Consider the following 27721-nt stretch of genomic DNA (forward strand, 5'->3'; position numbering starts at 1 on the left):
AAAATCCTAACACAAGACAAAACCGACTATTAATGCTTCCCGTTTCTGCGTTGCATGGAATCAGGGCGGCTTTCAGGTTCGGAGAAAACGCCACTCAACAGTCCAACACCCTGGGCTCTCTGGCAGCCCTCGCCTGGCTGCACCTTCAGCTGCACCTTCACCCGCTTTACCTGCACACGCTCTCCCAGAGGATCTGTTCCCACCGCTGGGCGCGCCAGCACCTTCCCAGCCCCGCAGGCAGCGCTCGGGCCTGCCCGCGGAGCCTCACGCCGGCCCTGCCAGCCAGCAGCATTGCCACCGCTCGGCTCTCCCTCTCCCGGCTCCCGTCACCGCCGCGGTACAGCACATGGCACACAGCACCTGCGGCGGCCCCTGCGCCTTTCCTTCGGGATAAACCACACCAGGGACGGAGGCGGCCGCTGGCTGAGGCTCGCAGGGAGCCCCCGAGCCCTGGGGAAAGCCGGGGGCCGCTGGCCCCGCATCCCGGCGAGCAGGGGGCCTGGGGCCGCTCCCCGCGGCGGGGGTGACCGGAGGCCGGGATCGGCCGTGCCCCGCCACGAGGTGCTGCCCCTTCCCGGCTCTGCCGCAGGGCCGAGGGCGGGGGGAGCCGGGAGCCAGCTGGAATTATGAAACCGGATCAGCGGGGAAACCCCCGGGGCCTCCCCCGCGCCGTACCTCGGAGACCTCCTCTTCTTCCTCCTCCTCCTCCTCGTCTTCCTCCTCCTCCTCCTCCTCTTCCTCGTCGTCGCTGCCGTTGTTGCTGCTCTCGCTGCCGCCGCCGCCGCTCTCGCTGCTGCTGGCCGGCCGGGCCGCCCGCCCGCCGCGCTTCGCCTTGCCCGGCACCGCCTTCTTCTTCAGCAGGAGGTCGCACACCCGCACCAGCCCGGCCGCCCCGGGCCCGCACGGCGACGGGGGCGCGGCGGGGCCGCTCGGCCCCTCCGGAGGACCGGGCCCCGCTGTGGCGCTGCCGGCCTCGCCGCCGCCGCCCTCACCGCCTCCCTCCTCCGCCGTCACCGCTACCGCCGCGCCGACCGCCTTCTCCATGGCCGGAGAGGAAGGAAAAGGAGGAGAAGGAGGAGGAGGAGGAGGAGGAAAAAGAGGAGGAGGCGCCCGCGGCCGCTGCTGCCTCGGTCACCTCTAGCGCCGGCGCCGCCGCCGCGCCAACTCTCGCGATACTTCCGGCGGCCGCCGCTCGCGCCGCTCGCGCTCCCCTCACGCGGCGCGCGCTCGCGCTCTCCCCTCACGCCGCCCGCTCCCGCTCCCCTCACGGCCCTGCCCCGCTCCCGGCAATGGAACCGCGGCGGCGGCGGCGGCCAGACACCCCTTTCCCCCCCGCCTCCTTCCCTTCCTTCCGCCCGCGCCGCCGCCTCGGTCACCGCCCCGGCGCCGGAACCGCCGCTTGCGTCATCACCCTCAGCCTTCGGCCCGCTGCGCCTCGGTAAGGGCAACGGTGCCTCGGCGTGGCCTCCGTCGGGAACCTTCCCCGAGGGCCCCCCTGTGGGCACGGAGGTGCCGAGTTACCCCCTCAGGGACCGGCGGGGTCCTGGGAGCGCGCCTAGGGCGGGAAAACGCCGTGAGGGAAGGCCCGTGTTGAAACCCCACAGCACTCAGAATTCCGCCTAAAAGTGATGGTCTCTCACACCGAGAGGACAATATGCATTAAAAAGCAACCTCCTAACGTGTCTGATAATAGAAATTACGGGGGGGCGTCGTTGAAGGGGTCAGAAAATAAATTGGTAGAGTATCGCTAAAAGTGGTGGTCAGTAAAACCACAGAGTACAGAATTCCAGTTAAAAGCGATGTCCAAGGAACGACTGGACATGGCAGTCTGTGGTGATCTGTCAGAGGTTGAAGTCGTTGGTCTTTTCCAGCCTAAGTGTTTCTGGGATTCTGTGTTGCACACAATTCGTTCCCACCAAGCATTCTGCATTCAAGAGTAACCTCCAAATCCCTGTTTTACAATAATTTTCTTACAATTTCACTAAAAACAACCAACGTTAAGATCCCCATGCCAATTTGGCCATATTTCTTTAATGAAACCCTTTGAATATGCCATCATGCCCTGGCTCAGCTCTCAGGCCCCCCAGCCCAGATTTTCATCCCCAAAGTGCACTTGGGTTAATACTGTTGCCTCCATTAGGGCCGACCAAGTCTTTTTAGACCTGTTGGAAATAAAAATTATTTTCACCACAGAAACACATGATTGTAAAGATCAGTAATGGCTCTATGCACTGGTACACTATGGGTGTCTTGGAATTGGTGTTTCAAACCAGCAATGCCTGTTCTGGTTATATTTTACAGAAATGAAAAGAGATTGTTGTCATTTGAGTAATTAGGTGTTTTATTTGGCTGATGGTGGATAGCACCGGTCAGGTGTGCAGCTCCTCTGAAATCACACATTCTTTTTTAAGTAAATCCTCAACTGGTGCTCATCGTGCCTTCCAATGCAGAAGATTAACTCCTAATCTTCAGGTGCAAGGTCTATATATTATTATATATATTATATATCTCTATATTATTACTTGTTCCTTTATAAATATCTCTGCAGATGATAGTTTGATGTAATCCAGGAGGAATAAATTGAATACTCTAAGCCACCTACCTCCAACTTCCTGGTGTGACTGCAGAAATCTCAAACCACACCAGCATGAGATGTGTGATGGCAGATCAGTTACAATAATACTTTTGTCCTCTTATATATATAGGGTTTTTTGCATTAAACTTAATGCAAATTGTTTGATTTTAGTGGTTTCTATCGGGGCGGAAGCAGAGATTAAACCTTTGTTATTTGTTACAATTACATATAATAAATATATTTTTTAGCATTTATGCGTTATTTGTTGTCACCACAAGGAGTAAATACAGGTAATCTCAGCCCTACCAGCTGAGATTTGTGGTGTGACAAGGACGTCACTTCAATGTTTGATGCGAGAGGTGGGTGACTTTAAACAAAACACACCTGAGATGGCTCTGGCTGTACGAGCAGCCAGACGGCTCCAAGCGCACCCCATTGACCCGCCTGGGTGCGGGAAGGGTGGCTGCAGGGCTGGCTGTTACCCTTGGAGCTGTTTTCTGCCCCCTCTCCGTCCCTTCCCGGGGAATGGCCTCCAGTGAGCGGCTCGGCCGCGGAGCTCGGGCTGCGCTCGCTCTGGGCTACACTGTATCACAAAGCTGCCTGTGAGACCGGCTGCGTTTGCGCCTTATTCCAAGTATCCATTCAGGCTGTTAGAAAGGCTCCAGCTTCTTGCTGCCGAGGGCAGCCATAGTATTTAATGTGCGTGTGGTTCTCCCCAGGCCGGGATCGGATGGAGCGCGGCTAGCAGCGCCGCTTGTGTCTGTTTGTGCCGTTTCTTTTATGGCCGTGACCTCTGTTCTGATCAAAGGGTGGCTCCTCCTCGTTCGGCACTGCAGGGCAAGTCCTTTTCCTCCATTTCACTGCTCTCCCCGCCACCCCAGCTTGAGCCTTTTGTGCTGGAGCGCAGCAGGGGAAATCATGAGGAGCAGCTGAGGGAGCTGGGGGGCTCAGCCTGGAGAAAAGGAGGCTCAAGGAACTCCAGAACTCCCTCTAGACAGGAGGGTGCAGCCAAGTAGAGCTTGGGCTCTGCTCCCAGTTCACAAGCAATAGACGAAGAAACAAGCCTCAGGTTGTGCCACGGGAGGTTCAGGTGGGAAATGAGGAAGAATTTATTCGCAGAAAGGTTTGTCCGGCATTGGGACTCCTCAGGGAAGGGGTGGAGTTACCATTGCTGTTATAAGTAGAAAAAGCTGCCAATTTTTTTTAAAGGTTGCAGAGTGAACAAGTTGGACCAGTTGGTGCCAGGGTTGTTTGTTATTGTAAGCACCAGTCATTTTCATTAACTACCTGTCATTGGTGGTTAAGAATTCCGCCTTTTGTCCAGTGACACCCTGCTGCTTCCTAGAAGATGCCACCCAGACGGTGGAGGGGAAGGGACATCGAGTCAACGTGCAAATGACATCGGATCCGGCATGCAGCAGGAGAGACCCCTCACCAAACCTAGCCAAAAACCCCTAAAACAGCAAGCCTACACAAAAGTGACGAATCAAAGTGGTGACTAGGCGCGAGGAACAAAGTCCAGAGCCTGCAGAGATGCTGAGACCCTTTTTTGCCCCTCACCCTAGCCAGGGAGGACCTTGGCCAGAGGCAGCACCCTGGAGGTCATCCTGAAGGAACAAGGTATTTCCCGATGTTCTCGTGAGGATGAAAGCCCCAGCTCTGCCCACAGAGCAGCGGACAAAGCTGCACCGCTCCTCCTCTCCAGAGTCACTCCTGGGACAAGTGGCAGTGTGAGTGTGGACCCCTCAATTCTCCCCCCAGAGCTGATCGCTTTTACTAAAGGCATTAAAAAGGAGAAAAGCCTTCTGCCCATGGTTATTTCAATTCCTGAAGGTGCTCAAAAGACAGCTGGACAGGCCTCCCAGTGCTCTGGGCTGGTTGACATGCTGGAGACTGGTCACAGCTTAGACTCCATGGTCGTGTAAGAGGTTCCCAACCTAAATGACTCAGATTCTATGAGTGCAGCAGCAAGCAAAGCACTTGAGTTCTCTAGAGACACTCAGTGTTACACCCATGGGGCTTGCAAGATTTGATTGAGTCGTAGGCAAAAGCTGCCAACACAAGTCTGCTCCTAAGCATCTTGGTTTGGATGGTTTGAATGCCTTGGGAAGGTGCAACACTTCTCCTGCACTTTATATTTTAGAAACCCAAACTAAAACATTGTTGTAAATACTATGATAATCACCAAGACACAAGGAAGGAGTAAACAATCCAGATTTTTTTTTAATTAAGGGTTTTTTTGTGTCCCAGTTTCCACAACAGTGTACGACCCATAGCTGTGTTTCCTGTTTATAGGGCTCTTAGGGAATGGATTGCAGATCACTGAAAAGTCAATGTAGGCTCTAAATAGGGCAGTAATTCCTAAAAACCACATTTCCTTCCCTGGCCAGTCTGTGAAGTTGGTTAACTTAGGGCACTTGGGGTTACTGGTAGCATAAAGCTGCAGGAAATCGTACAGTCATAGAACCACAAACTGGTCTGGGTCAGAATAGATGTTAAAGACCACCCAGTTCCCACCCCTGCCATGAGCAAGGACACCCTTCACTATCCCAGGTTGCTCCAAGCCCTGTCCAACCTGGCCTTGGACACTTCTAGGCATGGGGCAGCCACAGCTGCTCTGGACTACCTGTGCCAGGGCCTCACCACCCTCCTAAATATTGAGAAAAATGACAATCCTTTGTTCTCTTTTTCATCTGTGATTTCCGATTCTGCACTTATTCATTTTTCTCCAGGTTATTGATCATTCCACTGAGTACTTCATAGGAGTAGTGGGAAAGCTTGGGGTCTGGATTCAGTGAATACTTTCAGGAACTGTCTCCTGTGTGCCAGATTCCTTAAAAAGTTCTACAGGACAAACAATGTGTTGAAACCTCTGCTGTGGTATAATTATCCTCAAGGATCTGCTTTTCAGTTTCTTTTACAGCTGCTCGAAGAAGTGTCATTGTCAAGGTCAGGGAGCAAGAGAGCATGAGTTTTGTTTGTAATTAATACAGGGACTTAAAAAAAGTTCAAAACTTCTTGAATTTTTAACCCAAACTCAGGACTGCTATAACTTTCACAAGGCTACCAAGTTGACTATCCAAATAAACTTCAATCCAAACCCCAATCCTGCCATTCTGACTGGTGAATGCTTGTGTTGTCTTTGACATGTACAGTTTTGCCACCATTGCAGCTTCTATATGTGCTGGAATGTTTTGATGTGTATCATTCAGGGACCTGTGAACCCCAGCCTGCATTGTTTCAACACACACACAAGGGGCTCTCTCACAGGACCTCCTTGGTGCCCAGATGGAAGATCCATCTTGGAAGATCCATCTAGGAAAAGGGTGGTAAGATTAGCTACAATTACACCACCATGACTGATTTTAAACAGAAGTAACAGAACTGAAGTTGTTCGGCAAGCATGCAATGCCTGCTGTCCAAGGCAAAGGGAGAAAGAAGGAGAGGAACACAAATGTTTGAACATTCAGAGAAATGCAGTTTTCCATGACAGACTTTTTAAGCCTTGTCTAAACCACTCAGTTTTAATCCCAGTAAATCACACTTGGAAAAGAATCATTTAGAACAGATTTTATGGAGCCATATCATTTGCTTTAAATTACACTTACTATCTGCATTTCTTCATTACAGCGAGTTTCCTGTGAGCATCTCAGGTGGTGTGGCCTTGTGAGTAAAGAAAATAAAGACAATCCAGACAGGTGGAGAATTGAAGAGGAGCAGTGCTAGCCCAGGAGAAGTGCACAGAGGTACAGCAGAAGGTAAATTTACTTTGCTGTTCACACCCAAAGTGCACTGCCATTACTGTTGACACTCAAAGGCCTGCAGTGTGAGAGCCCCTTTGGGAGCAGCCCCAGCCTCTGGGGTGCAGTAAGGCAGGTGATTTGCCCTTGGCTGTCCTGCCCCACGATCCATGGCACTGCAAACACACAGACACGTCCCGCTCGAGCGCCTTGCGAGTCGTTCCTGTTCCCTACCAGATGGTGTATGTTCTTTGAGCTGCTCTTAGAACATCAGCTGTGACCACCTCCTCGCAGGGAGAACCATGACAGGAAAAACAAACACAGAAAGTAAAACCTTTCAACAATTGATTCAATTAATAAATCTGCAAGTGCTCTGTTAAAAAACAAAACATTGGTTCTGTAATATATGTAGTACTTGGGGAGTCTTAGTTAAGAAATGGCTTAAGCACTTTAAATCCTAAAATTCATTCGTGCTTTGTGAGCCTTATTTTAACATGCATAAATTATTCCAAAGGTGTGTTTTAGGCTCCTAATTTGCTTGATAAGCTTTCAAAATGATCATCCTTCATGAGTATAAACCTGAAAAACACCATAGCAAATAGAGGCAAAGGGCATCTGGAGAAGATTCTGGATTCTTTCTCATTCTCTTCAAGCGTGGTCACAGGTGACATAAAACAAAGACAAGACAAATCATAAGATAAAGTGATTTCTTTGTGTATTTTGTGTAAAAGGGATGTGTAATCCAAAACTCTAAATGACACCTCTCAAGCCAAAGCTGCATCACCTATATTTGAACCCTAAAGCTTACTTGTCAAATAAATGTTTTGTTGGTTGTTTCTCTTATTTTAATTTTATTTTTTAATTCCTGACATTTAGGCAGCATCAGCTGTGGGTTGCACAGGAGTCAGCTAGAAGGTTAAACATTTCTTACACTTAGTGTTTTGCCTGGGTTCAGCCAATCCATAATGATAATTTCTATAGTAACCACTTTTTAAAGTCAACAATTGATTAGTTCTGAAATTAGTCCTTGAAACAGCTTCTCCTGGAGCAGCTTGGAAGATCTCAATGCAAGCAGCCTTCTGCTGGCATGCAGAACAACAAGGCTCAGGCTGTTTTTTCTCTCCTCATATAGTGTGCCTTGAAAATATTTATCCTCCCAGGGTAGTTTTATCTCTGGATAAGGAAGGGAGTGGGAATCTCCATGTAAAACTCAGTAAGACCTTGGATTCAGTGAAGGCGGTGTATGAAATGCCTTTGCTATCTCAGAAAGGCACTTAAAATGGAAGAAGAACATTTTTACAGAGTTCAAATTACAACTAGAAAAACCATCTACAAGTTTTTGACAGTCTAAAATTCCCTAACCCCCAAGGTCCCGTGGAGCCTCTGTTTTCAAGCAGAACCTGCCCTCACTTTCTCACTGTGTGCTATTTCACTTATTGACTAATATTGTGGGTTCTGCTCTGCTTTAGGGGCCCTTGGGACAGGGTTTTTAAAAACAGAGGAGAGCTCAAGCTTGCTGTTATTTCAGTTGGACTCAGCAGGTGGAGCTAAAAGCCGGCAGCACACCTGCAGCTGCAACAAGTCTGATTTTAATTCTTTCCAATGCTTTGGAAATTAATTTTTACTAAAGCATTTGATTCTTAAATATCTTTGTCTTGATTTTTTTTTATTTGACAGTAAATATGAAGTGATTTTTTTACGTGCAATTTATTTTCAGCAGGCTAAACAAGCATTTCTGGTAGTGTGTGTGGCATTTACAATGCCATTGACTTTATTGTTAGCTAGTTACAAAGTTAGGAGCTGCCTTGAATAGCTCCGTGTTCCTCAATTAGGGACCTTTTCAATAAAGAGAAAAGTTGCTGGTGTGGTGAATTTTCTTTCTGTCACTTGTCATTCTCTTACTTTCTTCTTTATGACTCTGAGTTAATTTACATTTTTTTGATGAGGAAATATCTCAAATGTCAAACTTAAAACTGTCCTGTGAGTAAGCCTATGAGCGTCTCGAAAGGTAAATCTATAACTTTTATTTTGATTCATGAATGCTGATTCAATGCCTCAGCTCAGTTCTCAAGTCTGCAAATTTAAAGACAATATATTAATTTCCAATACTTAACTTTGTAGAACTCAGTTTGAATATAAATTACCAGGCTTACGTTCAGACATCTCTACAGTCTCTCTATGTACACCAAAATGCTTAAATGCTGCTTAATTTCAGCGAGTGTTAAACTTGGATTCAGCAAAGCACTTGACATGTAACATTTATGTACCCTAATGCCAAATCTTGTGCATCTCTTGGTTAGATATGACTGTCACAAGCCAGAAAAGGAGTCCAGAATTTGTGGAGTGCTCTATCAGCAGTACCTCATATCTTAAGGAACTTCTCACATTCTGTGTTTCTTCAATTTAAAAGGACTCCTGTAAGGACAATGCAAACACTCTCCAAGAAAAGTGCCTCCATAAGGATTACACAAATAATTTGCAATAAGAGCACCAAATAAATCACACATCATTACTAATCAACAAGCTGAGTTTTCTCTCCATTACTAATCCAACTCCAGTGAGGGCTGATCTCTTTTTTAGATACATCATTGTGGCAATTCTCTACAATTGTCACTGGCTTTGCCAACAGGAATATGAAATTTTTCTCGGTTTTGAGGTCTACAGGCTCTTTGTGCAAATAGTTATGTTAACAGTAGGTGGCAGATTGCTCCTGCCTGAGAGCTTGGAAAATGCTTCATGGGGCTAGTTCTTATGGAATGCTGATACCTGTTTACTCAGGGCACAGCGCAGCTTTCTCCGTCAGAGCTCTCCTTTAGGAAAAGATTGGGCATCGTTTTTAGAGTAATCTCGGTATGACCTGAGCTAGACCTGCTTTTGCAGGTACATCCTACTCATCCACTAACCAATCTAAACACATTGCGGTGATTTGCTGTGAAATAACTTCCCTAAAATATTGTAGGGAGGGTTGAAAATCTGCCTTTTATCTAGCTCACTTTCCAGAGAAATCAGGCAAATTTTGGCACTGACTTCAACATGACCAGAATTAGGTCAATGCTGAATATATTTCAAAATCCTGCACAGAAGACCTGGTAACCTTAGTGAGTTGCCAAAAAGCTCCTTAAGCAATATCAGTGCCCAAGAGATAGGAGTGTCTGCCTAAAGTGCAGTTATATACTAAAAGCAGGAATGGAAAACCTGATTTCTCTTTCAGAAGGGGAAGCAGAGAGGTTACCTAGCTGATAACAAAGAATCAAATAAAATAATCTCACTTTTCTTTGAAAACTAACTAACATAACACAACACACAGAAGTTCCTAGGCAAGCCTAGTCTCAATTTCAGTTACTCCACACAATTTTCAATTCTGGTGTTATGTTGTTCTGGATTGAATTTTATGAGCAGCTGGAGTGTGACGTTTTCTTATTGTGGCTGGGCAGGCAAAATAACCCAAGCCCATGTCAGTGGGGTTTCTGTTTTGTGACCGTGGGATAGTGGGAATGACATGGAACATTCTAAAGCTGCAAATCTCTGATGACACACATCCCAAGGTCCTGGGGAACTGATGTGGTCTCCAAGCCACTGTCCATCATCTTGGAACAGTCACAGCCATCAGGTGAAGTCCTCAGGGACTGGGGACAGGGGAACTTTTTCTAAGAGGGGTAGAAAGCAAGACGCATGGAACTACAGACTGGTGAGCCTTACCTCTGTGCCAGGGAAGATCTTGGAGCAGATCTTCATGGAATCAGTGCGGAGGCACATCCAGGACAGAGCAGTGACCCACGACAGCTTCACTAAGGGCAGATTGTGACTGACCAAACTGGTCTCTTCATGATCATCAAATCCAACCAATAACCCAGTGCTGGCAAGAGCACCAATAAAGCATGTAAATGAATTGAATCCAAAACGTTTCACTGGAAACATCAGAGTACTGATAAACTTTCATAAAGTCCAGTTATATTTCCATATTGGCTCTGACAAACCTGCAGGGAGGGCAAACTCAACTTGAGAGGTTTCTGTCAAGCAACACAAGAACATTTGTATTCTGGCATGTCAAAGGATCCATCCCAGAACTCCTCCTTGCTGACAGCAGAGAGGCTGCAGTGCCCAACAGTGCAGCAGGACCTCAGAAACCATGAGACTTGTGTTCATATCAGACTCTCAGCATTTTCAGGCTTCCTGGGCTCACCAGGAACAGTGCCCTCAGTCTTGACTTAGCACTAGCCTGTCCTCTCTGCCAGCAGGAACTGGGAGAAATTGGATCAAACGTGATTTGCCCAGCTTCCAATCTCCCAGTCAGGGAGCCAGGCATCTGCCTAGATCTACACTGACTTCAAGGGAAGCCTTAAGCCTCTTTGCACTGGGAAAACTCGCTCTGCTTTCCTGCACTCAGAGTCAAGGAGCAACGTCAGAATCCCAAGTTCACACTGAACTGAAGGTACCAGAGAAGGGCACTACTACACCAATTGTTATAATTGAATTTCCTGAGTTATTTCTGAGACCTGTGGATATGCCTGGCTGGCAATATTGAAGCACTGCTGGTTTGAGCAAAAAAGGCCTTTGGGCAGAAAGCAAATGTCAAGGACTGTCAGCATGGGGTTGGAGAGCACCACAGAGGAATGCCCTTGGGAGTGTAGCCTCTGCCTAATTGATCCAAAAGACAACACCAAAAGCTTCATGTGCAAAGAGTTTGTTAATATTTCTTTGTATGGCTTAAGAAGGACTCCCAGTGTAGTGTTGAAATTTAAAAAAAAAAAACAAAAACAAAAAACCACACACATCACTGATATTTGGGCTTTGCACAGACACAGATCTGCCTGATAGATTTCTTTAGTTCCTCTGATGTATGGACCAATCTTTTTGATAACTTAAGAGAACCACATGAACTATACAGATCATTGCTAAGCTCAATTGCAGTTTTTGGTCTCTGATTAAATTTTTCTGATTCTGGAAATATACTGAGGAACCTTTCTTCTAAAATCAAGTCTTCCTGAAGGCCCTCAGAGAGCCTGAATTTCAAACCTCAGCTATTCACCCCTTCAAAAGTCAGAGTTTATAAGCACTACTCTAAAGAAAAACAAACAAAAAACCTGAGCAATATTTCCTCAGTTTTGTCTTATGTGTAGCCACTTTCTTAACTCTGGGAATCCCAAGTTTCCAGAACTACATGTCATAGTGCAACAAATCCAGTTGAAGGAGAACATGGGAAGGAAAACAGCAACCTGAAGAAAGACAATGTTTTGTTGCTGCTGCAACTCCGGTTCTCTTTAAGAGATCCTTACATCCTGGTAATATCATTGCCAATCTGATTGCATTGAAGGAAGTACTGAACCTGGAGCTACAAGCCAGAGCTCACCTAATAAAAGTGGTCTAGTTGAATGCTGCTTGAAAAAGAGTTGATTTTTACAACAGAAAAGTACAGGTACTTGGATTTGACTAACTGAACTTGGCTTCACAGGCTAAGGCAGAATGTGGAAATATTTCACCCTGTCTTTGGATTTCACTTATGGGGAAAGATGCTTCCCATTTCATTCATAGAGCCTAGAATTTGTAATTGCTGCATAATATGCAGAAGTGGACTATCTTTTAATGTCAGCAAGTAAATGGCGGTGCCAAATTTTAAAATGTCTTGTCCTGCCTGCTCCAGTAACCAGGACCTAAAAATGGCTCTACCATTTTTTCTTTTCCTGTTGAGATGCCACCTGAGGCCCCTGACAGTTAGGTAAAGAAATTCCAAAGACAGTAGGAAATATTAGAGGTGGAAAACACTATTCTTGCTCCAGGACTTCATGTAAAACTACTATATTTTAATTTTTCAAAGTTATGAGGGCTTTATCTAAAGAAATTGTTTGCTCAGGAATAGAGGAAAGGCTGAGAAAAGAATCACTCATTTTATGTCCTTAATGCTTGAACATTTACAAGTTGTCTTAAATGGATGAACTAGCATTTTCCCAAGAAAGAAACCAGCAAAGAAACCCCAAGGTCCTAACAGAAAAAACAGCACAAGAGAACAATTCTAGCAGTAACAGAATCCGTTTCTATGGAGATGGACATGAAGGGGAAAATATTTACCAGCTTAGCAGTTTTTAGGCCAGAATAGGAAAACCCTAAATTTTCAATGAAACTAAATGAAAAATAAGGCAAGTAAGAATGTCAGTACTGCCAGATGATACAGTAACATTGTGCGGGGCACCTGCAGAATGGCAGAAATTTTCCACAAGTCCTACAGCCCCCTCTAGACACACAGAATTTTTTCAGCTCCTAAAGTGTTTCAAGTTGAGAGCAAACCCAGTGGCTCCCAGAATCATTAATTCATTTTACACATGTTTTGTTTCTGATTTTAGCAAATAACCAGCTTACAGTTACAAAAAAAGTTTTTTTAAAAAATTTGAAGGTTACAGATCAATGGCCTAAAGAAAAGCAAAACAAAAAATGCTCCAAACATTTCCTGCTGTTCCTCAAAAGTTTTCACTATTTCTTTTCTTGCTAAAGCACATCAAACTTAGGAAAGAAATATTAACAATATCTTGCCAAGCAGAAGCTTTCAGCTTTGGCTCTTGACTGTACCACATTAAACGGCTCTTCTCTCCTGCCAAAGGCCATCAGGTAGCATAGCTGAGCAGCACAGAAATTGGAAACTGAGTGCCAAAAAGTTTCTAGGGCACAAGTGAATGCACTGGATTCCAAAGGTCTCTGGGACTTATGCAAGAGGAAGAAAATAGATCTCCACCGATAGTCCTATCATGAGCCAAACATCAATCACAGCACCACAAGGATTTCAGCTCCAGAGACAATGATCAAAGGCATTATAAGAACTACTGAAGAAAAATCTCCCCCTGAGAAGGACTTCCTGAATAGAGCAATGCTGCACCTCGGGTATTACTCTCCCACATCTATTTTGTATTTAGATACACCCATACCAAAATACAACACTGCTTTTTGTTGAGGGACCTTAGAAATGGGTAAGAGATGATGCCAATACTCAGCTATCTTGTGGATTACCTACTGGTACTGGGAGAGCAAAAAGTCATAGGGACATGTGTGGTCTTTGTGAGGTCCCCAGGATGAGGTGAGAGATGAGAATGACTCCATGTTCTCAGAAGGCTAACTTATTCTTTTATGGTATTATATTAAAAGAATGCTATACTAAAACTATACTAGAGAAAGGGAAGGATACAGACAGAAGGCTTAACAAGAATGAAGAATAAAAACTCTTGACTGTCTCAGAGTCCAGCACAGCTGGCTGTGATTGGTCATGAAGTTAAAACAATTCACATGGAACCTACCAAAGATGCACCTGGTGGTAAACGATCTCCAGACCACATTCCAAAGCAATCAGATAATTATTGTTTTCATTCTTTTCTGAGGCTTCTCAGCCTCCCAGGAGATGAAATCCTGGCAAAGGGATTTTCCAGAAAATATAACAGTGACAGACATGGAAAGTAGAGACAAGTCCTGAGAAGTCTCAGAATTGACACCCTCAAAAAGCACTGAAGGCTGTATATTTGGATATATTCAGGCAATCGAATGCTTAATAGGCAAAGCAAAGCTGTTCTTGTTCCTGCTGCCAAAGAATGATGTTGGCAAACGGTCACGAATAAGGAAAACAGCTACATCACTACACTGTGGACTTGTGAGACAAAGGGGTAGGGATGCTAGAATGGCCTGGGGATCAAGTGCACAGGATCAGCAAGAACAGTAATCTTGGTGATTCAAAAACCCTTATCCGAATGATCCAGAACTCACTAACGCTGCAGGTGGGTGGCTGATGGCAGAAGAGGAACAGCTGAGTACCAGAACTCACTGATGGATATGCTCACAAGATACACCTGCCATGGAATACGATTAGCTACAGCTGAGCAGTCTCTGCCCGTTCTGCCACAGTGATCAAACCCCTTGAGTCTTTATGTTTGCTTTGTATCCATGAGTCCATCTCTGTTCAAACAAAAGCCGTATATCTGAGATGTCTGACTTTTCTGCACGGGAATCAGACATCAGTGATAAGAATGGCAAACATCCTTCACCAGAGCAGGAAAAAAAAGTAACGCCTGATAGCTGTCCTTATGTCCAGAGCTACAGACATATAGAGCTAGAGACATTTATTTAGAAGTATACTAATCATTACAGTTATTAATAAACAGCTTCTCACTGTGGCTACTGGCCCAGCAATGTCTGTCTGTGTTTGGTGTGTGCCTCGTGGTCCAGTCCCACAAACAGAACTACAGGTCTTGAAAAAAAGGAAGAAACAGCAGTAAATAAAACGGAGGGCCACAAAAGTAAAGGATTTCTTGATGTCCTTTGGGTTCTGAGAGATTACTTTGAAAAGCACTTACTTGCCAGAAGGGCTCTGACAGCTGTTCTCACGGTACAGCACATTTGTTTCTCAAGAGCCTCATTCCATATCAGTACATCTCAGTCCACTTTGGTTCTGCTCTGCCACTCTGCACAGGCTGGTATGATGACATTTAAAAAGGATGCATCCTTTTTATTTCCAGCTCAATTACTCTTGGAATTATTGCCCTTTGGATCCCCACACCTGGAATAAAAAGTAGTCATCCCATGTAACTTTAGACATAAATGAGTGTGAAAATGGATCATCCTAAAATGCCATTTTCTAATAAATTCCTTTTTCTAATACCAGGACAACTCTGTTAGAGTGAAATCAATGCAGTGTGAAAGCACTGAGTAACAAGAAACTCAGTATACTATTTAATACTGTTAAACAAACATGAGCATTGGAGTTCAGCTCTCAGCAGTTACATGAACCATTGGCATCAAGTACAGGACAGACAACAGAAGATATCTAGAAATAAACATGGACCCTGTATTCCAAACTTACATATTAACTCCAGGGGACCAGGAGTGTTCCTGCTAACACTGCACAATGCTGCAAGGGAAAATTCCAGAGAGCTTCCAAGATGCAACACTGCAATCATGTGCTGAATTTCAGCTTTGCTCTCCCCGCCCTTAGCAGTAGTTTTCTGGAGACTTCTTTGGTACAGCCTGAGAGCATCTCAAGAGCTATTCCAAGACATCATTCACCAATATCACAGTTTTTACTACCTTGCAGTTATCCACAAAATACCTAAATTTGTGTTTCTGTCCCACTGAATGCTCTCTAAAGATTTGAGAGGAGATGGCTCTTCTCTGACAGAGGGATATGGTCAGCGAAATAATTACAGACTGAATTAACAAGCTCTTTCCCCAGATTTTGTTAGGCTAAAGCAGCATAGGTCTGAAAACTCCAGATTGCTCATCAATTCCCATCATTCTCCAGAAATGTGGGATTTTGCTAAAACCACCTGAAAATAAGCCCCATGTCTAATATTATGACATTTCTAACATTGCTTTTCTGCCAACCTGGCTTTCCTGCACCATCCTTCATGTAAGAGTTATCCAAATAACCTTTTAATTCCCAACATAGAGCCTTGTTCATTGAAATCACTATCAGAATGCTGCCTTTCACCTACAAAAACATCAGGAGCAGACTCAGGAAAATGCAGAAAGTTTTTGCAACAGCAGCAGACTGTAGAAATGTCATTGTATCAAACTATTCTATGAACTCATCTCACTTTTATGTGGTTATTCCTGGAGAAAAGAGCAACCTTTCCAGAACATAAGATGCACTGCCTAGGCATTTTCCTGAATGAAAACTGCCTGCAAATATTTTGAGCTTAGACATACCATTTGCTTTATTTCAAATGTCTTTAAAAGCTCACACTCAGAAACAAAAGGAAGTATTAGCATGTACTTAGCCAAATTTCCAGAGGACCAATCATGGAATTGTTCTTACTATTCCCATTAGGAATAATACGGAGTCATGGCAAAACTTCTCACCTGAGGAACAAAAACAGAGCAGAAAAGGGAACCTTAAAAACTGAGGAAGGGTTTGGAGACCACAGGCTTGGCTCTACCATGTGGGTGCTCACAAAGCAGAGCTGCAAGGCAGCACACAAGCTCCTGTTGTGTGGGCTGATATCCACACACTGGGGACATAAATGAATTACAGTAAATCCTACTGTCTCCCACTGGGAAGCTACACCACTTTGCACTCAGCAAGGATCCAGCCCTGGACTTGTTTGGGAATTTTTGAAGCATCTCACTGGGTTTCCTGGAAAGTAATTTTGATTTATTCCATGTCCTGGGGCTCTGTACAAACTGCACATTTTTCCTGTGTCTGATCTCCTAAGTTACTGACTAATCAATGAGGAATTTTACAGAGATGAGAGCAATGTTTAATTAAGAGATCACTCTTGGGAAGATGTCAATACAAATGAGAAATTGCAAAAATTCTGAAATGACAGCTCTTGTACTTGTTTACCCATGCATTGGGCTGTTTTCTGGATATCAGTGAACAACAGCACCCAGGGAAAACCAGAGCAGGACCTAACAAATTCAGGAGCTCAAATCAGCCACACATGTCTAGATTAGCCATGTCATCTCAATAAAGTGATTTACAATTAAAATTCTCTAATTTCAGGTGGACTGAGTCCTCTCTGGGTGAGCTGTTGCTATACAAAACCAACATGCTTTGCTTTTGAACAAATAGTAGCAAAAAAAGAAGGCTATAGGATTAGCCCTGATGACATTTTTGTCTGATGCCTTGAACTCCTTGTTTGTCATTTGATAAGGAAATTTACGCAAAACTTTATCTTTTTTGGGTGCTGGGAGGTTTGACCTCCTCCGGACAAAAAGGCCCAAAGTAACAACACAGAATAAATAACTAATATCAAATTAATTTTTGTCAAGGACAGCTGAAATTTTGTAATCCTCCTCAGGCCAAATGGCAATCCACAAATGCCAGCTCAAGAGTTAATATTTTACAGGCACAGGTAGTGAAGGGTATATAAGCAAATGCTCTTCCTTCAATCTTCCTAGCATTTTTGAGCAATTTTGCTCACATCATAACCTGCAACCATGAAGTGGTTAGCATTAATTTCATTTATTATCTTCCTGAGCTCTGCCAGTTCCAGGAATCTGCAAAGAACTGCACGAGATGCAGGTAAGAAAAGACTAATTAGTTCTCTTGGAAGTCTTTTTTTCTATCAATTTAATGTCTTTAATATAGCTTCGCTAACAATTCGTGGGAGCCTGATCCATATTGAACAGAAAAATGTGACTGACTTGAAAAGAAACGAAATTAAGAGACGGGGGGGGAGATGGGTAGGACACTCAGGACAGCTGAGCTGAGCAGGTGTGGTGCCATGCCTCTGCAACATCTGTGTGGTGCATGAACAGATGTCAATGAGTCAGGATCTGTTCCTTCCCACCAGGGAAAAAGCAGCTGCACTGTACTTGTGGGAGTTCTGTCTTTTGACAAGTTAATAACTCAGTGCTCAGAGGAAGAAGGTTTGCTCTAAGCAAACTGCAGCTGCACTGCTTTATTTGCAGCGTTTGGGGGTGGTGGTGGTTACCCAAAGGACACATTTGCTAACCCCAAATAGAAAAGTCGCAACAGTCATTTTGAGTATCTTAATGAAGTAGCTGCTTACCGAGGTAAATATTCTATTAGGATCATAAAAATCTCAGGCTGGGGTTCCCTCAGAAGGACAAGCAGACCGAAGAGTCAGGTATCTGCAGACAAATGAACAAGAAAGAGTTCAAGTTCTTAAGTTATCAAGTAAAGGAGTCAGGTGAACACTGAACATGGTGAGAATGTGGCCCATGGTGCCCAGAAGTGTCTGCAGGGTCCAGCACAGCCAGTGTGACAGCGAGCACCACCGCTCCCTCTGTTTTCCTTCCTAGAGCACAAGAGCCCGATTGCCCACCGCTTCAACGACCTGAAGGAAGAGACATTTAAGGCAGTGTAAGTGAACGTTCAACTTCATCTTCTGACGGGTTTTTTGTCCCTAAGTCAGACACACTGACTTAGCCCCTTACTGTTACTGCAAAACCTAGAAATATTTTAAGACCTGCAAATGTCACAAAGACTTACTCTCTGGGAAAAGAGCTCCTTGCAAACCTTGTGAAAAAGCCTCTTCCTTCTCTGAAAATAAAATATGCATGAGGAATGCAGGTTTGCTATTCCTAGAATGAAGAGAAATTATGCTGCATTGGCAACATTTCCAGAAAAACCACAAACTACCAACCTCAAAAAACAAACCTATGACAAGTTTTCTGAGACAAGTCAGTGATCTTCATTTGAAACTGGTTTTGGGAAAGAGAGAGGGCCCTGACAGACACATAAGTGCTGACAGAAAGCAGCCTGAAGGTCATAATTGGTAACAGTGGCCAAATCCAGCTTAGTTCATGGCATTTATGAGTTTGCTGGTAAAAGCAACAGACAACTCCAATCACAGTCTCTTCTGGTTTGTTTATGATTTAATATTCAAGACTTTTTTATTGGGAAGGTATAAAGGTTATTGGGAAGGTTAAAACATGTTCAGAGAGGAGAGAACAAGACAGACATGAGATATGGCACTGAGCTCTGGATGGTACTCTGGTGAACCTTCGTGCATGTCATTTGAACAAACCAGTTCAATTCAGAGGCACCTTTGAAAATACTGCCTGATGTTCCTCAGTGTCAAACTGTGCTTTGTATTTCAGTGCCATGATCACATTTGCCCAGTACCTGCAGAGATGCTCCTACGATGGACTGTCCAAGCTGGTGAAGGATGTGGTTGACCTGGCACATAAGTGTGTGGCCAACGAGGATGCTCCCGAGTGCTCAAAACCACTGGTAGGCAGTGAAACCTCACTACTGCATTTCTCCTCGCTTTGTGCAGCTGCCAGGATCACCCTGCTTGAGGGCTTACACCTGAACCTTTCAGGTGTGCCTGTTGTCACAGGCCAATGCTCAGATTTCAGTGCTTAAACAAAGAACTTGGTTTTGTCAGGTTCTAAACCTCTGCCTTTAACAAGTGCCTAAATGATCCACGGATCCATTATGTTAGAGACCAAATACCACACTTTGGCACATTCAGCCTAACATTGCCTGAAAATACACATTAGCACTTGGTACAAAACCCCAGCCATGAAGTGCAGGCCTAATTCTAGGTATTAAAGTGACCCAAGTGTGTGGATTTCCACACTGGGGTGACTTGAAAAGGTGTCTGTGCTACTTTAAGGCACTTAGTTTATGAGGGTTTAAAAAATACCTCTAAAATCAGGTAACCAAAGAAGTGTGCAGGTGTTTAGGACTCCTGGACATCTAACAGGTTCAGCTAGATATGAGTTCTCCCTAAAGGTTTCCACCAAATTCTGCTTCAAATAATCTGAAAACTCAGTTTAGTTCATAAGACTCAGTTTAGCTTATAAGTAAAAGTAGATCACTGTCTTGCACAGAGTACTTTAAATTATAATTAATTTTTTTTTTCAGTAAAGCATTGGAACCATTTTGATAACAGACTACCTAAAATAAAACAATAAAATTATTGAAAAACAGCAGATTAATTTGATTTATGGTCTAAATCTTATTCAGTAAAAACCTATTTACTGTTCAGCCTGGCTTTTCTTTTGCAGATAAGCAGACAATACATGGCACTGTCTATATATCAACACTAGTTGTGACCCTCCCTTCTCCCTTTCCAGCCCTCTGTTTTCCTGGATGAAATCTGCCAAGTGGACAAGCTCCGTGACTCATACGGTGACATGGCTGACTGCTGTGGTAAAGCTGATCCCGAAAGAAACCAGTGCTTCCTGTCCTTCAAAGTGCAGCACCCAGACTTTGTCCAGCCCTACGAGAGACCTGCTGCTGATGTCATCTGCAACGAGTACAAGGACCACCGCGTGCAGCTCCTGGGAAAGTAAGGGGAATGGCCACTTGTCCTGTCTTACTCTGATCACATTTGCTCATCTCATGCAAGAGCAGGTTTTTGCATGCCAAACAGGGGTTAAGGGTCCCATTTTATACCTCTTGGATAAACTTTCTTCCCCAAACCTGCTGAAAACTCAGTGTTTCCAATCCTGATTAGATAACTTATTTGCTCCAGCTTCCCACTTCTCTTTGTGTAGTTGGCAAGAAGGAAGAAAGGTAACAGTGAAAAGAGCAAAAATTGGCAATAAAATCTTGGTGGCAGGTCCATAGATGGATTTTTCACACTGAAAACCAGAATTTTCAAGTATTTGACAACACATTTTAAAAAGCAGATGGATGTCAAACCAGATGGCTGAGAACATCAGGAGTTCACCCTTTACCCACAGTTAGTGAGTCCTGCCTTGGGAAGGGTGAGATTTAGCAGAGCATTTCCTATCAAGCAGGCATTATTTCTCAAAAGCAGATTACTAAACTAGATTTCTGAAGTAGATTTCTAAACTAGAAAACAAGTTAGAGAAGCCACAAGAGGTTTAAGGCCATTTACTGGAACACAGAACTAACGCTCTCCTTTTGCTTGTAGTTTTGTCTACACTGTTGCAAGAAGAAACCCCTTCCTGCACGCCCCAGCGATCCTGGGCCTGGCTGCTGAGTATGAAAACGCACTTAAAAGCTGCTGCTCAGAGAGTGATGTTGGTGCTTGCTTGGATGCAAAGGTACAGCAGCTTGGTCTCTGTGGATAAACACTAAGCAACTAAGTAGGACACAGGCAGAAGGCTTCTGTTCATGCAAAGCTTTGCATGAAGAACTTGGAGAGACAGGCCAGGATTAATCCTATCCATTGCACATAATGAGTTTAATGTGACAATGTGTGTCCTGTTACCACAGGCAGCTGTCATCAAGGAAAGAGCCAAGAAGATAGATGTGAAGCAGCAGCACGGATGCAGGATCCTCGAAAAGTATGGTGAGAGGACTTTCCAAGCAAGGTAAGTTCCCATCACATTTTTGGATAAAATGTAGGCTTGTCAACCTGTGAGAGAGACCTATGAAAAGCTCAGCTGTGAGAGTTGCAGAGCAATTAAACCATCTCTGGAACTAGTCTGGAGGATGGAGAATTAACTGTTGGAGTGTCCCTCAGAACCATAGATCACTGTGTGTTTAAGGCACACTTTTGCCAAAGCTGTACCCCACTCCAGTGCCTACAGATTTTGGTGATGGACACATCACTAATCAGCAGAGTAAGGGGCTAGTTTGAACCTTAAGCCAACCAAAAAGTCAGTCTTGGCAGAACCACAGTTGTTAAAACATGTGATTGTAAGACAAAGAAAAGCTTTTCATTTTCAATTTCAATTTAATAACTGGTTCACCTGTTGGGGCACAGAGAGGTGCTTTCATTCTGTTGCCAGTCTGATACACCAACATTGACTAGGATTATCTTATAAACATAGTCAGCTTTCATTTAAAGGTGTCATCAGGACTGTATCTACCTGTGCCAAGCAACCTGGAGCACTTTCCAGGTGCTCAAGAGTGATGCAGATTACTGGGGTGTGATTCTCACAGTTCAGGCAGAGCAGGAAAACCACAGACTTGGTCCTTTCTGGCTTTACTGGGGCAGATGTTGATGCCCTTTTTTTTTAGCCACCAGGAATGAGATGAGAACAATGAGTGTTTTCTCGAAACAATCCTGACCTACCTTACCATGTTAGTGACTTGCAAGGTTTCTGTTCCCTACAGTGCTTTAAAACAAGTGTCTTTTTCTCCTTTTCTACCCAGTAAACTCGTTCGTCTGAGCCAGAAATACCCCAAGGCTCCCTTTGCAGAGCTGGTTAAGTTGGTCCACGATGTGAAGGATGTCTACAAAGAGTGCTGTGATGGGGACATGGTGGAGTGTGTGGATGATTGGGTGAGCTCACTATTTTAGACCAAAGTCGACATATTTGAAAGATATTTAGAAAGACAGTAATTTGTGCAGCTACATGTTCACAGTCCAGGGAACTTAAACTGGTACTCAGTACTGCTGGAAGGTTCCTCAAGCACTGAAAAGCTCAGGATAAGCACAGTTGACTCTTACTGGAAGCAGGTTTCAGCCCAGCTCTGGATCTATCCCTGTCAGAACATTTATCAGGGAGGCTACTTGATAGTATTTATTCACTTCAATTCAATCACAAATAAAGGAAAAAAAAGCAGAGGCAAAAAGGCTGCAATTTTTTCTCCTGCCCTGTCGAGCATACTGCAACTAATCCAGCTTTCCTGTAGTGCCAATGAATGCTAGAAAACAGATGAAGAAACCCCTGCAATAGTGAGATGATGTCAATATTGCCTGGCTGACTCCACCTTGAACACACTCATTGACCCTGTTCGTTCCAGGGCTCTGGGGTTAGTCCTCCATCAGAGCTGGGCATCCTGTCAGGACTGCCAAGATCGGTCAAGCATCCTTGTGACAGGGCACTCAGGGACGTGCCCTGGCTCACCAGAGTGTCTAGGATCAGGGACGGAACCATGCCCCAGTTATTTCTCATTGTGTGAAGACAGCATTTTTTAGCAAAGTGCTAAGTAAAGAGGTGACCTGAGTGAAAAGAGAAGAGTCTGAAGCTGAGAGAGCAGATTCATTAACCTGTCTTTAAATTATTATTTCATTGCTTGTCTGATGCTACGTATTAATTTTACAGTCCGAGCTCGTGGCCTCTATGTGCTCTAAACAAGATGTTTTGTCAAGTAAACTCAAGCCCTGCTGCGAGCTGCCAGCTGTGGAAAGGACCAAGTGCATCATGGAGGCAGAGTTTGATGACAAACCCGACAACCTTCCTTCACTAGTTGAAAAATACATTCAGGATAAGGAAGTGTGTAAAAGCTATGAGGCAAACCATGATGCATTCCTGTCAGAGTAAGTAGTGCCCAGAGCATTGCAGGCTCATTGTCCCCTTGAGGAAATGTCCTTGTTATTACTGCACTGTGCTGAGGACAGCAGCACGTTACTCAGGAGCTCTGGCTGCTGCTGTGCCTTCCAGGTTTGTTTATGAATACTCACGAAGACACCCTGAGCTCTCCACACAGCTGGTTATGAGGATTACCAAGGGATATGAAACACTCCTGGATAAGTGCTGCAAGACAGACAACCCTGCTGAGTGCTACGGGAACGCTGTAGGTGCAAAGCTGTATTTGCAGCTGGCTTGAATGCTGGGCTGGTACCTGTCATCAAAGAACTGTGTTGAGGAGCTCCCACAGCAGAGCAGACAGAAAACTTTTGGAGAGACTAATTCCGAGGGGGGTTAATGTCCTGGTGGGAGATGAAGCAGTTCATGGCCCATGGCAAGGATGTAGGGTTATCTCAGATTACAGGGTAACTTCATTTGTCACATCACATTATTTCAGACTAGTCTCACTCAACTGTCTGTCTGACACCTCTGTATCTCAGATGTGATTCTGCTTGTCCTGAGGCTGACAATTAATAGCTCAGTTACTGTCTGAGTTCCATAGCCTACACTGAGTATGGCTGCTCATGGATTGTGGTGGGAGAGAGTATGCATGGCCAGCACACAGACACCTAACAGGTCTGATCCACAACTCAGTCACACACAAGACACAGCTTAAGTTAAGTTCCTGAAAGCTTTGGCCAAGAGATGTTCCCCTCGTGGTTGATAATAATTTGAAATATTTACTTGATTTAAGCAAATCAACATAAATCCCCACTGCTGATAAAATAAGTCCAACAGGTAATTAATTTAAACTAAATTTTAAAAATGTAGCTGCCTTTTTCAAGGAAATTTCTGTTAGAATCTAAGACCCACAAGGGAGTCAAATCCTGCCTATGCCACCCTGGCTATACAGAAGTGATCAGCCTTGCAAAATGAGTATTTTATAGATAAGGTTCAGAAGAGGTCAGAAGTTACATTTGTATGACTGTTAGCAGCAACTCCTTCTCTAATATCACTAATAAACTTGCTATTGTTTGCAGCAAGAGGAACTGAACAAGCACGTGAAGGAAAGCGAGGATGTGGTGAAGACCAACTGTGAGCTGTTCAATACCCATGGCGAGGCAGACTTCCTTAAAGGGTGAGCGATTCCTGAGAAACATTCTGGAGTCCTCACTTTGCTTTTCCCTTCAGTGGCCCAGATGTGCTCCTATTTGAGGAACGCTCTACTAACTGTCATTTTGATTTGACTTTGCCAGAATTCTGGTCCGTTACACCAAGAAAATGCCTCAGGTATCAAGTGAGACCTTGCTTGAAATCGGGAAGAAAATGACAGGGGTTGGCAAGAAGTGCTGCAGTCTCCCTGAGCAGAAACGCATGTCTTGTTCTGAGCACTACGTGAGTACATGGATTTTTTTCTTTCCCCTCCTCCTCCTGGAGATTTTCCCTGTTCACAAAAACACTGAATTCTGGTGAGATAGCGAACAGTATCTTTCCATAAACACCACACTAAGCATCTACCTAACAGAATTCCAAGTCTGTTCATTTTTTAATGAATTTGAGAGCTTAAATACGTAGCTGATGGTATCCTGTGAGAATTTTAGTTCAAGTTTTCTTTGTCTCAGCAAGCAAGAGTGAGTTCATAGAACTGGGAATCACAGAACTATAGAATGGCCTGAGTTGGAGGGAACCTTAAAGATCAGCCAGTTCCCATATCCTGCCATGAGTAGGGGCACCTTCCACTGGACCAAGTTGCCCAGAGCTCCATACCTGAGACTGTGGCAGGTTGCATTTGGGAAATGTCCTAAGACAGTGCCCTAAAACCGTCAAACCTACTGGTTGTAGCCCAATGCCCTGACTGTTTGCAGATGGAGAAGTGCTTCACTCCAGGAATAAAATACCTATGTATTTTAAATTTTAAAGACGTACCACATCTCAGCAGGCGTTTCCAGCTATGCTGTTGTGATAAAAACATCCCTTAGTTGCTGTGTTTTTTGGGAAGATGTAACTAACCTTTGCCCTTTTCTTTTCAGCTGAGCATCATCATTGAAGACATGTGCAAGAGGCAGGAGAGCACCCCCATCAATGAGCAGGTTTCCCAGTGCTGCAACGAGCTCTACTCATACAGGAGGCCGTGTTTCACTGCCATGGGTGTAGACACCAAATACGTGCCGCCACCCTTCGACCCCTCGATGTTCAACTTCGATGAGAAGCTGTGCACTGCTGCTCCGGCTGAGCGCGAAGCAGGGCAGCTCAAGTAAGCCCCAAGAAACACCTTGTAGGGGGGTCCTGAACTGCAGCACTTGGGAGCACAGAAGGAAGCTCCACCCTCTTGTGTCATCTGATTGGGACTACACTAGCGACACAGAAATCCACGTGGAACTATGTGTTTGCACTGACCTGGTCAGCATATAACATCATGTAGTGTGGAAGAGGCAAAAGAGAATTGTTTAGTCACTGAAATCACTCCGTTAACTGACCAGTTTCATGTAGGCCCACTGCCAGTGCAAATCTTGGGATGTACTTAATTAGGACAACATACAGATCATTTCCCCTAAGTTCTTACTCAGCCACAACTGATGGTTGTGTTGGACTGGGAGGTTGGAGTCGCCAACAGGAACAGGCTCATCTAGGCATGACAAAAAAACCCCAAAATGAGCAGTGCCTGGGGGAATGGTGCCTTGTAAAGCAGGAATCCTACAGCAGGCAAGATTAATTCTGTCTTGTGGCTTTCTTTTCAGAATGCTCATCAACCTCATCAAGCGCAAGCCCCAGATGACAGAAGAACAAATAAAGACAATTGGTGAGGGTTTCACTGCCATGATGGAAAAGTGCTGCAAGCAGGCAGATGTTGAGGGGTGCCTTGGAGAAGAGGTACTTTCTATCTCCTTTTTTTAAAAAAAACAAAACACACACAAACCACCAAAGCAACAAAAAATCTTCAAACAAAAACCCTCAAACCACATATACAGGAACCTGGAAGCTAAGTACTATAGAAAGCTGTTCTGCAAACTGCTGTGGTCACTTTTCCCCGTGCCTTTACAATAAATTGCCAGAGCTCACTGTGTATCTTGGCTGCACAGATTACAGTCACTGAACAATTTCACATGGAGAAGTTGTCTGGAGGTAATTTAGCCAAACCACCTGCTCAAAGCACATCTCAGTCCTAGATTAGGTTGAGTTCTCTCAGGTCTTGTCAGAAGAGCCACAGATGAAAAACACACATGTGCAGAATTTTACTTTCTCTCTAGCATACATAAGCTTCCTTTTTTCTACAGCTCCTTACAAAACTCTGGGATTACCAGTAAAAAGTGCATGTGGATCAATTCTCAGAAGTGCCCAGCAAATACAGATCTACTGGGAGTTGGGCTGATCATGTCACAGAAAAGGTTTATCTGGTGCCATGTAGCATTGCCAGCAAAGATAAATGACAGTTTGCAGTAGCAGCCTCATTAGATCGTAGGGCACAGAACTATTACTAATATCTTAAAGTGCTTAATAATTCAAGTCTTGCTTTATTTGTATCCCAAGTGTCACATAGTTAAATACATTGGGAAGACTTAGGAAAAAGTTATTTTGTCTCCAACCAGTTCCAAAAGTTTCTTTGCTACTTTGACAAAACTGGAAGACACACAACATCCAGGGGCATATGGCTCCTAGGGTCAGGAAGTACCATCAGAATGAACCCTTGAACCATAATTCGGGCACAAGTTTAAGTTTCTAACATCTCCTTCTCAAGCACAACCTGCTTTTCCCCTTGCTTCTCTCTGACAACTGTTTGTGTTCCTTTTCCCAGGGTGCTTCCCTAATAGTCCAGAGCAGAGCCATATTAGGAATTGGTGCTTAATCTAAGGTAGGTAGCAGCAGTAATACACAACTGCCTTTGTCTGTCAGTCTGTCTGCCCCTTCCTGGTCAACCCTTCCACCCACTTCACTTCCTTATCCCCAAAGAGCATCCAGCTTCCCTTTAACCACCACCTGCGCTTTCTCTAATTGTTTTACCACCTGCCACTGCTCAAATAACTGAGGTGCTGCCAGTATGCTGCCATTTTACAAAGATTTTACATTTACAAAATCCTCCCTTTTGTCTCTTCAATCTAGGTTGCCAGTGAGAAAAATATGAAGAAAAACCTGTGGAACTTCTGCCACCCCTTACCCTTTTTCATTTGGTACTGAATGAATATTTCATGAATCTTCAGTGTTTTGTCACACTATGTGCTGTTCAATTCTTTCTCTAAAACAAAAATAAAAAATAAAGGCTTTATAAAACCACACCTGTCCCTGTCTGCTGGTGACCGCCACAAGGCAAAGCTCAGCAGTATTGCCTACAGCAAACAGCTGTTCTAAGTAGAATGTATGGAAAGTGAGTCTGTATCTCAGATTTTTTTTCCTGCTTATTGCTCTTAGAAAGTTTTTATGAAAGAACATGAAAATTTAGCTAGACTTTAATACCCTGATTCAATTGCATGTTCATTTTAGGCTTTACTTCGGCCATTATAATTACATAGAAAAAGAAGTTTCAAAAGTACTGTTCGATCTAAGGAAAATGATCAGCAAGGACCTGTTCTAAAAAAAATATTATTTTTACACCAACCACAAATCAAGCATCTCTTCATTTGCAAAGAGTTGCAAACAGCCCTGCTTTTAAGAGGCTTTGCATCTCTTAACTCGATTTTTAGGAAGCGTTTTAAATTTTCTCTTGAAAAGCTCACCACCTAAATCACGCCCTTTACTACGGCAAACTCCC

The 27721-nt window shown here is 44.3% G+C and overlaps 2 protein-coding genes and 1 long non-coding RNA gene across 11 annotated transcripts in view; 1 reads left to right on the forward strand and 2 right to left on the reverse strand.

Moving 5' to 3' along the window:
• ANKRD17 (ankyrin repeat domain 17) overlaps positions 1-1044 on the reverse strand; it is a 68243-nt gene extending 67199 nt beyond the window's left edge. For all 6 annotated transcript variants that reach the window (XM_064711702.1, XM_064711701.1, XM_064711699.1 and 3 more), the window contains exon 1: positions 676-1044. In XM_064711702.1, coding sequence (XP_064567772.1) covers positions 676-1044 — 369 coding nt within the window. The remainder of the gene's footprint in view (positions 1-675) is intronic.
• A 165-nt stretch (positions 1045-1209) lies between these two features.
• ALB (albumin) lies at positions 1210-27246 on the forward strand. 4 transcript variants are annotated; one of them, XM_064711705.1, is made up of 17 exons: positions 1210-1438; positions 6206-6333; positions 17268-17311; positions 18055-18115; positions 18856-18988; positions 19840-20054; positions 20646-20778; positions 20951-21048; positions 21836-21965; positions 22732-22946; positions 23071-23203; positions 24018-24115; positions 24234-24372; positions 25008-25231; positions 25716-25848; positions 26771-26827; positions 27076-27246. In XM_064711705.1, the coding sequence occupies exons 5-16, from the start codon at positions 18860-18862 to the stop codon at positions 26819-26821; spliced, it is 1698 nt and encodes a 565-aa protein (XP_064567775.1). In that variant the 5' UTR covers positions 1210-1438; positions 6206-6333; positions 17268-17311; positions 18055-18115; positions 18856-18859; the 3' UTR covers positions 26822-26827; positions 27076-27246. The 4 variants fall into 4 exon arrangements, with proteins under 4 accessions (XP_064567775.1, XP_064567777.1, XP_064567774.1 ...); XM_064711707.1 differs by having other exon boundaries at positions 17277-17311; XM_064711704.1 differs by lacking the exon at positions 17268-17311.
• On the reverse strand, positions 6036-16297 carry LOC135447027 (uncharacterized). The gene is made up of 4 exons (XR_010439979.1): positions 16061-16297; positions 14643-14845; positions 10015-10171; positions 6036-6602 (listed from the first exon to the last, which is right to left on the reverse strand). It is a non-coding gene; the product is annotated as an uncharacterized LOC135447027 (long non-coding RNA).
• Positions 27247-27721: the final 475 nt, after the last annotated feature.

This window comes from Zonotrichia leucophrys, chromosome 4, assembly GCF_028769735.1.
Source record: "Zonotrichia leucophrys gambelii isolate GWCS_2022_RI chromosome 4, RI_Zleu_2.0, whole genome shotgun sequence".
Classification (NCBI taxonomy): Eukaryota; Metazoa; Chordata; class Aves; order Passeriformes; family Passerellidae; genus Zonotrichia; species Zonotrichia leucophrys.

What these genes read in the sequence shown, in the direction of transcription:
- ALB (XM_064711703.1), top strand. Translation starts at nt 17,227, where the DNA reads ATGAAGTGGTTAGCATTAATTTCATTTATTATCTTCCTGAGCTCTGCC. An exon ending in AAGAACTGCACGAGATGCAG is followed by an intron (nt 17,312 to 18,054) that starts GTAAGAAAAGAC and finishes TTTCCTTCCTAG; the next exon opens with AGCACAAGAGCCCGATTGCC. An exon ending in CCGAGTGCTCAAAACCACTG is followed by an intron (nt 18,989 to 19,839) that starts GTAGGCAGTGAA and finishes CTCCCTTTCCAG; the next exon opens with CCCTCTGTTTTCCTGGATGA.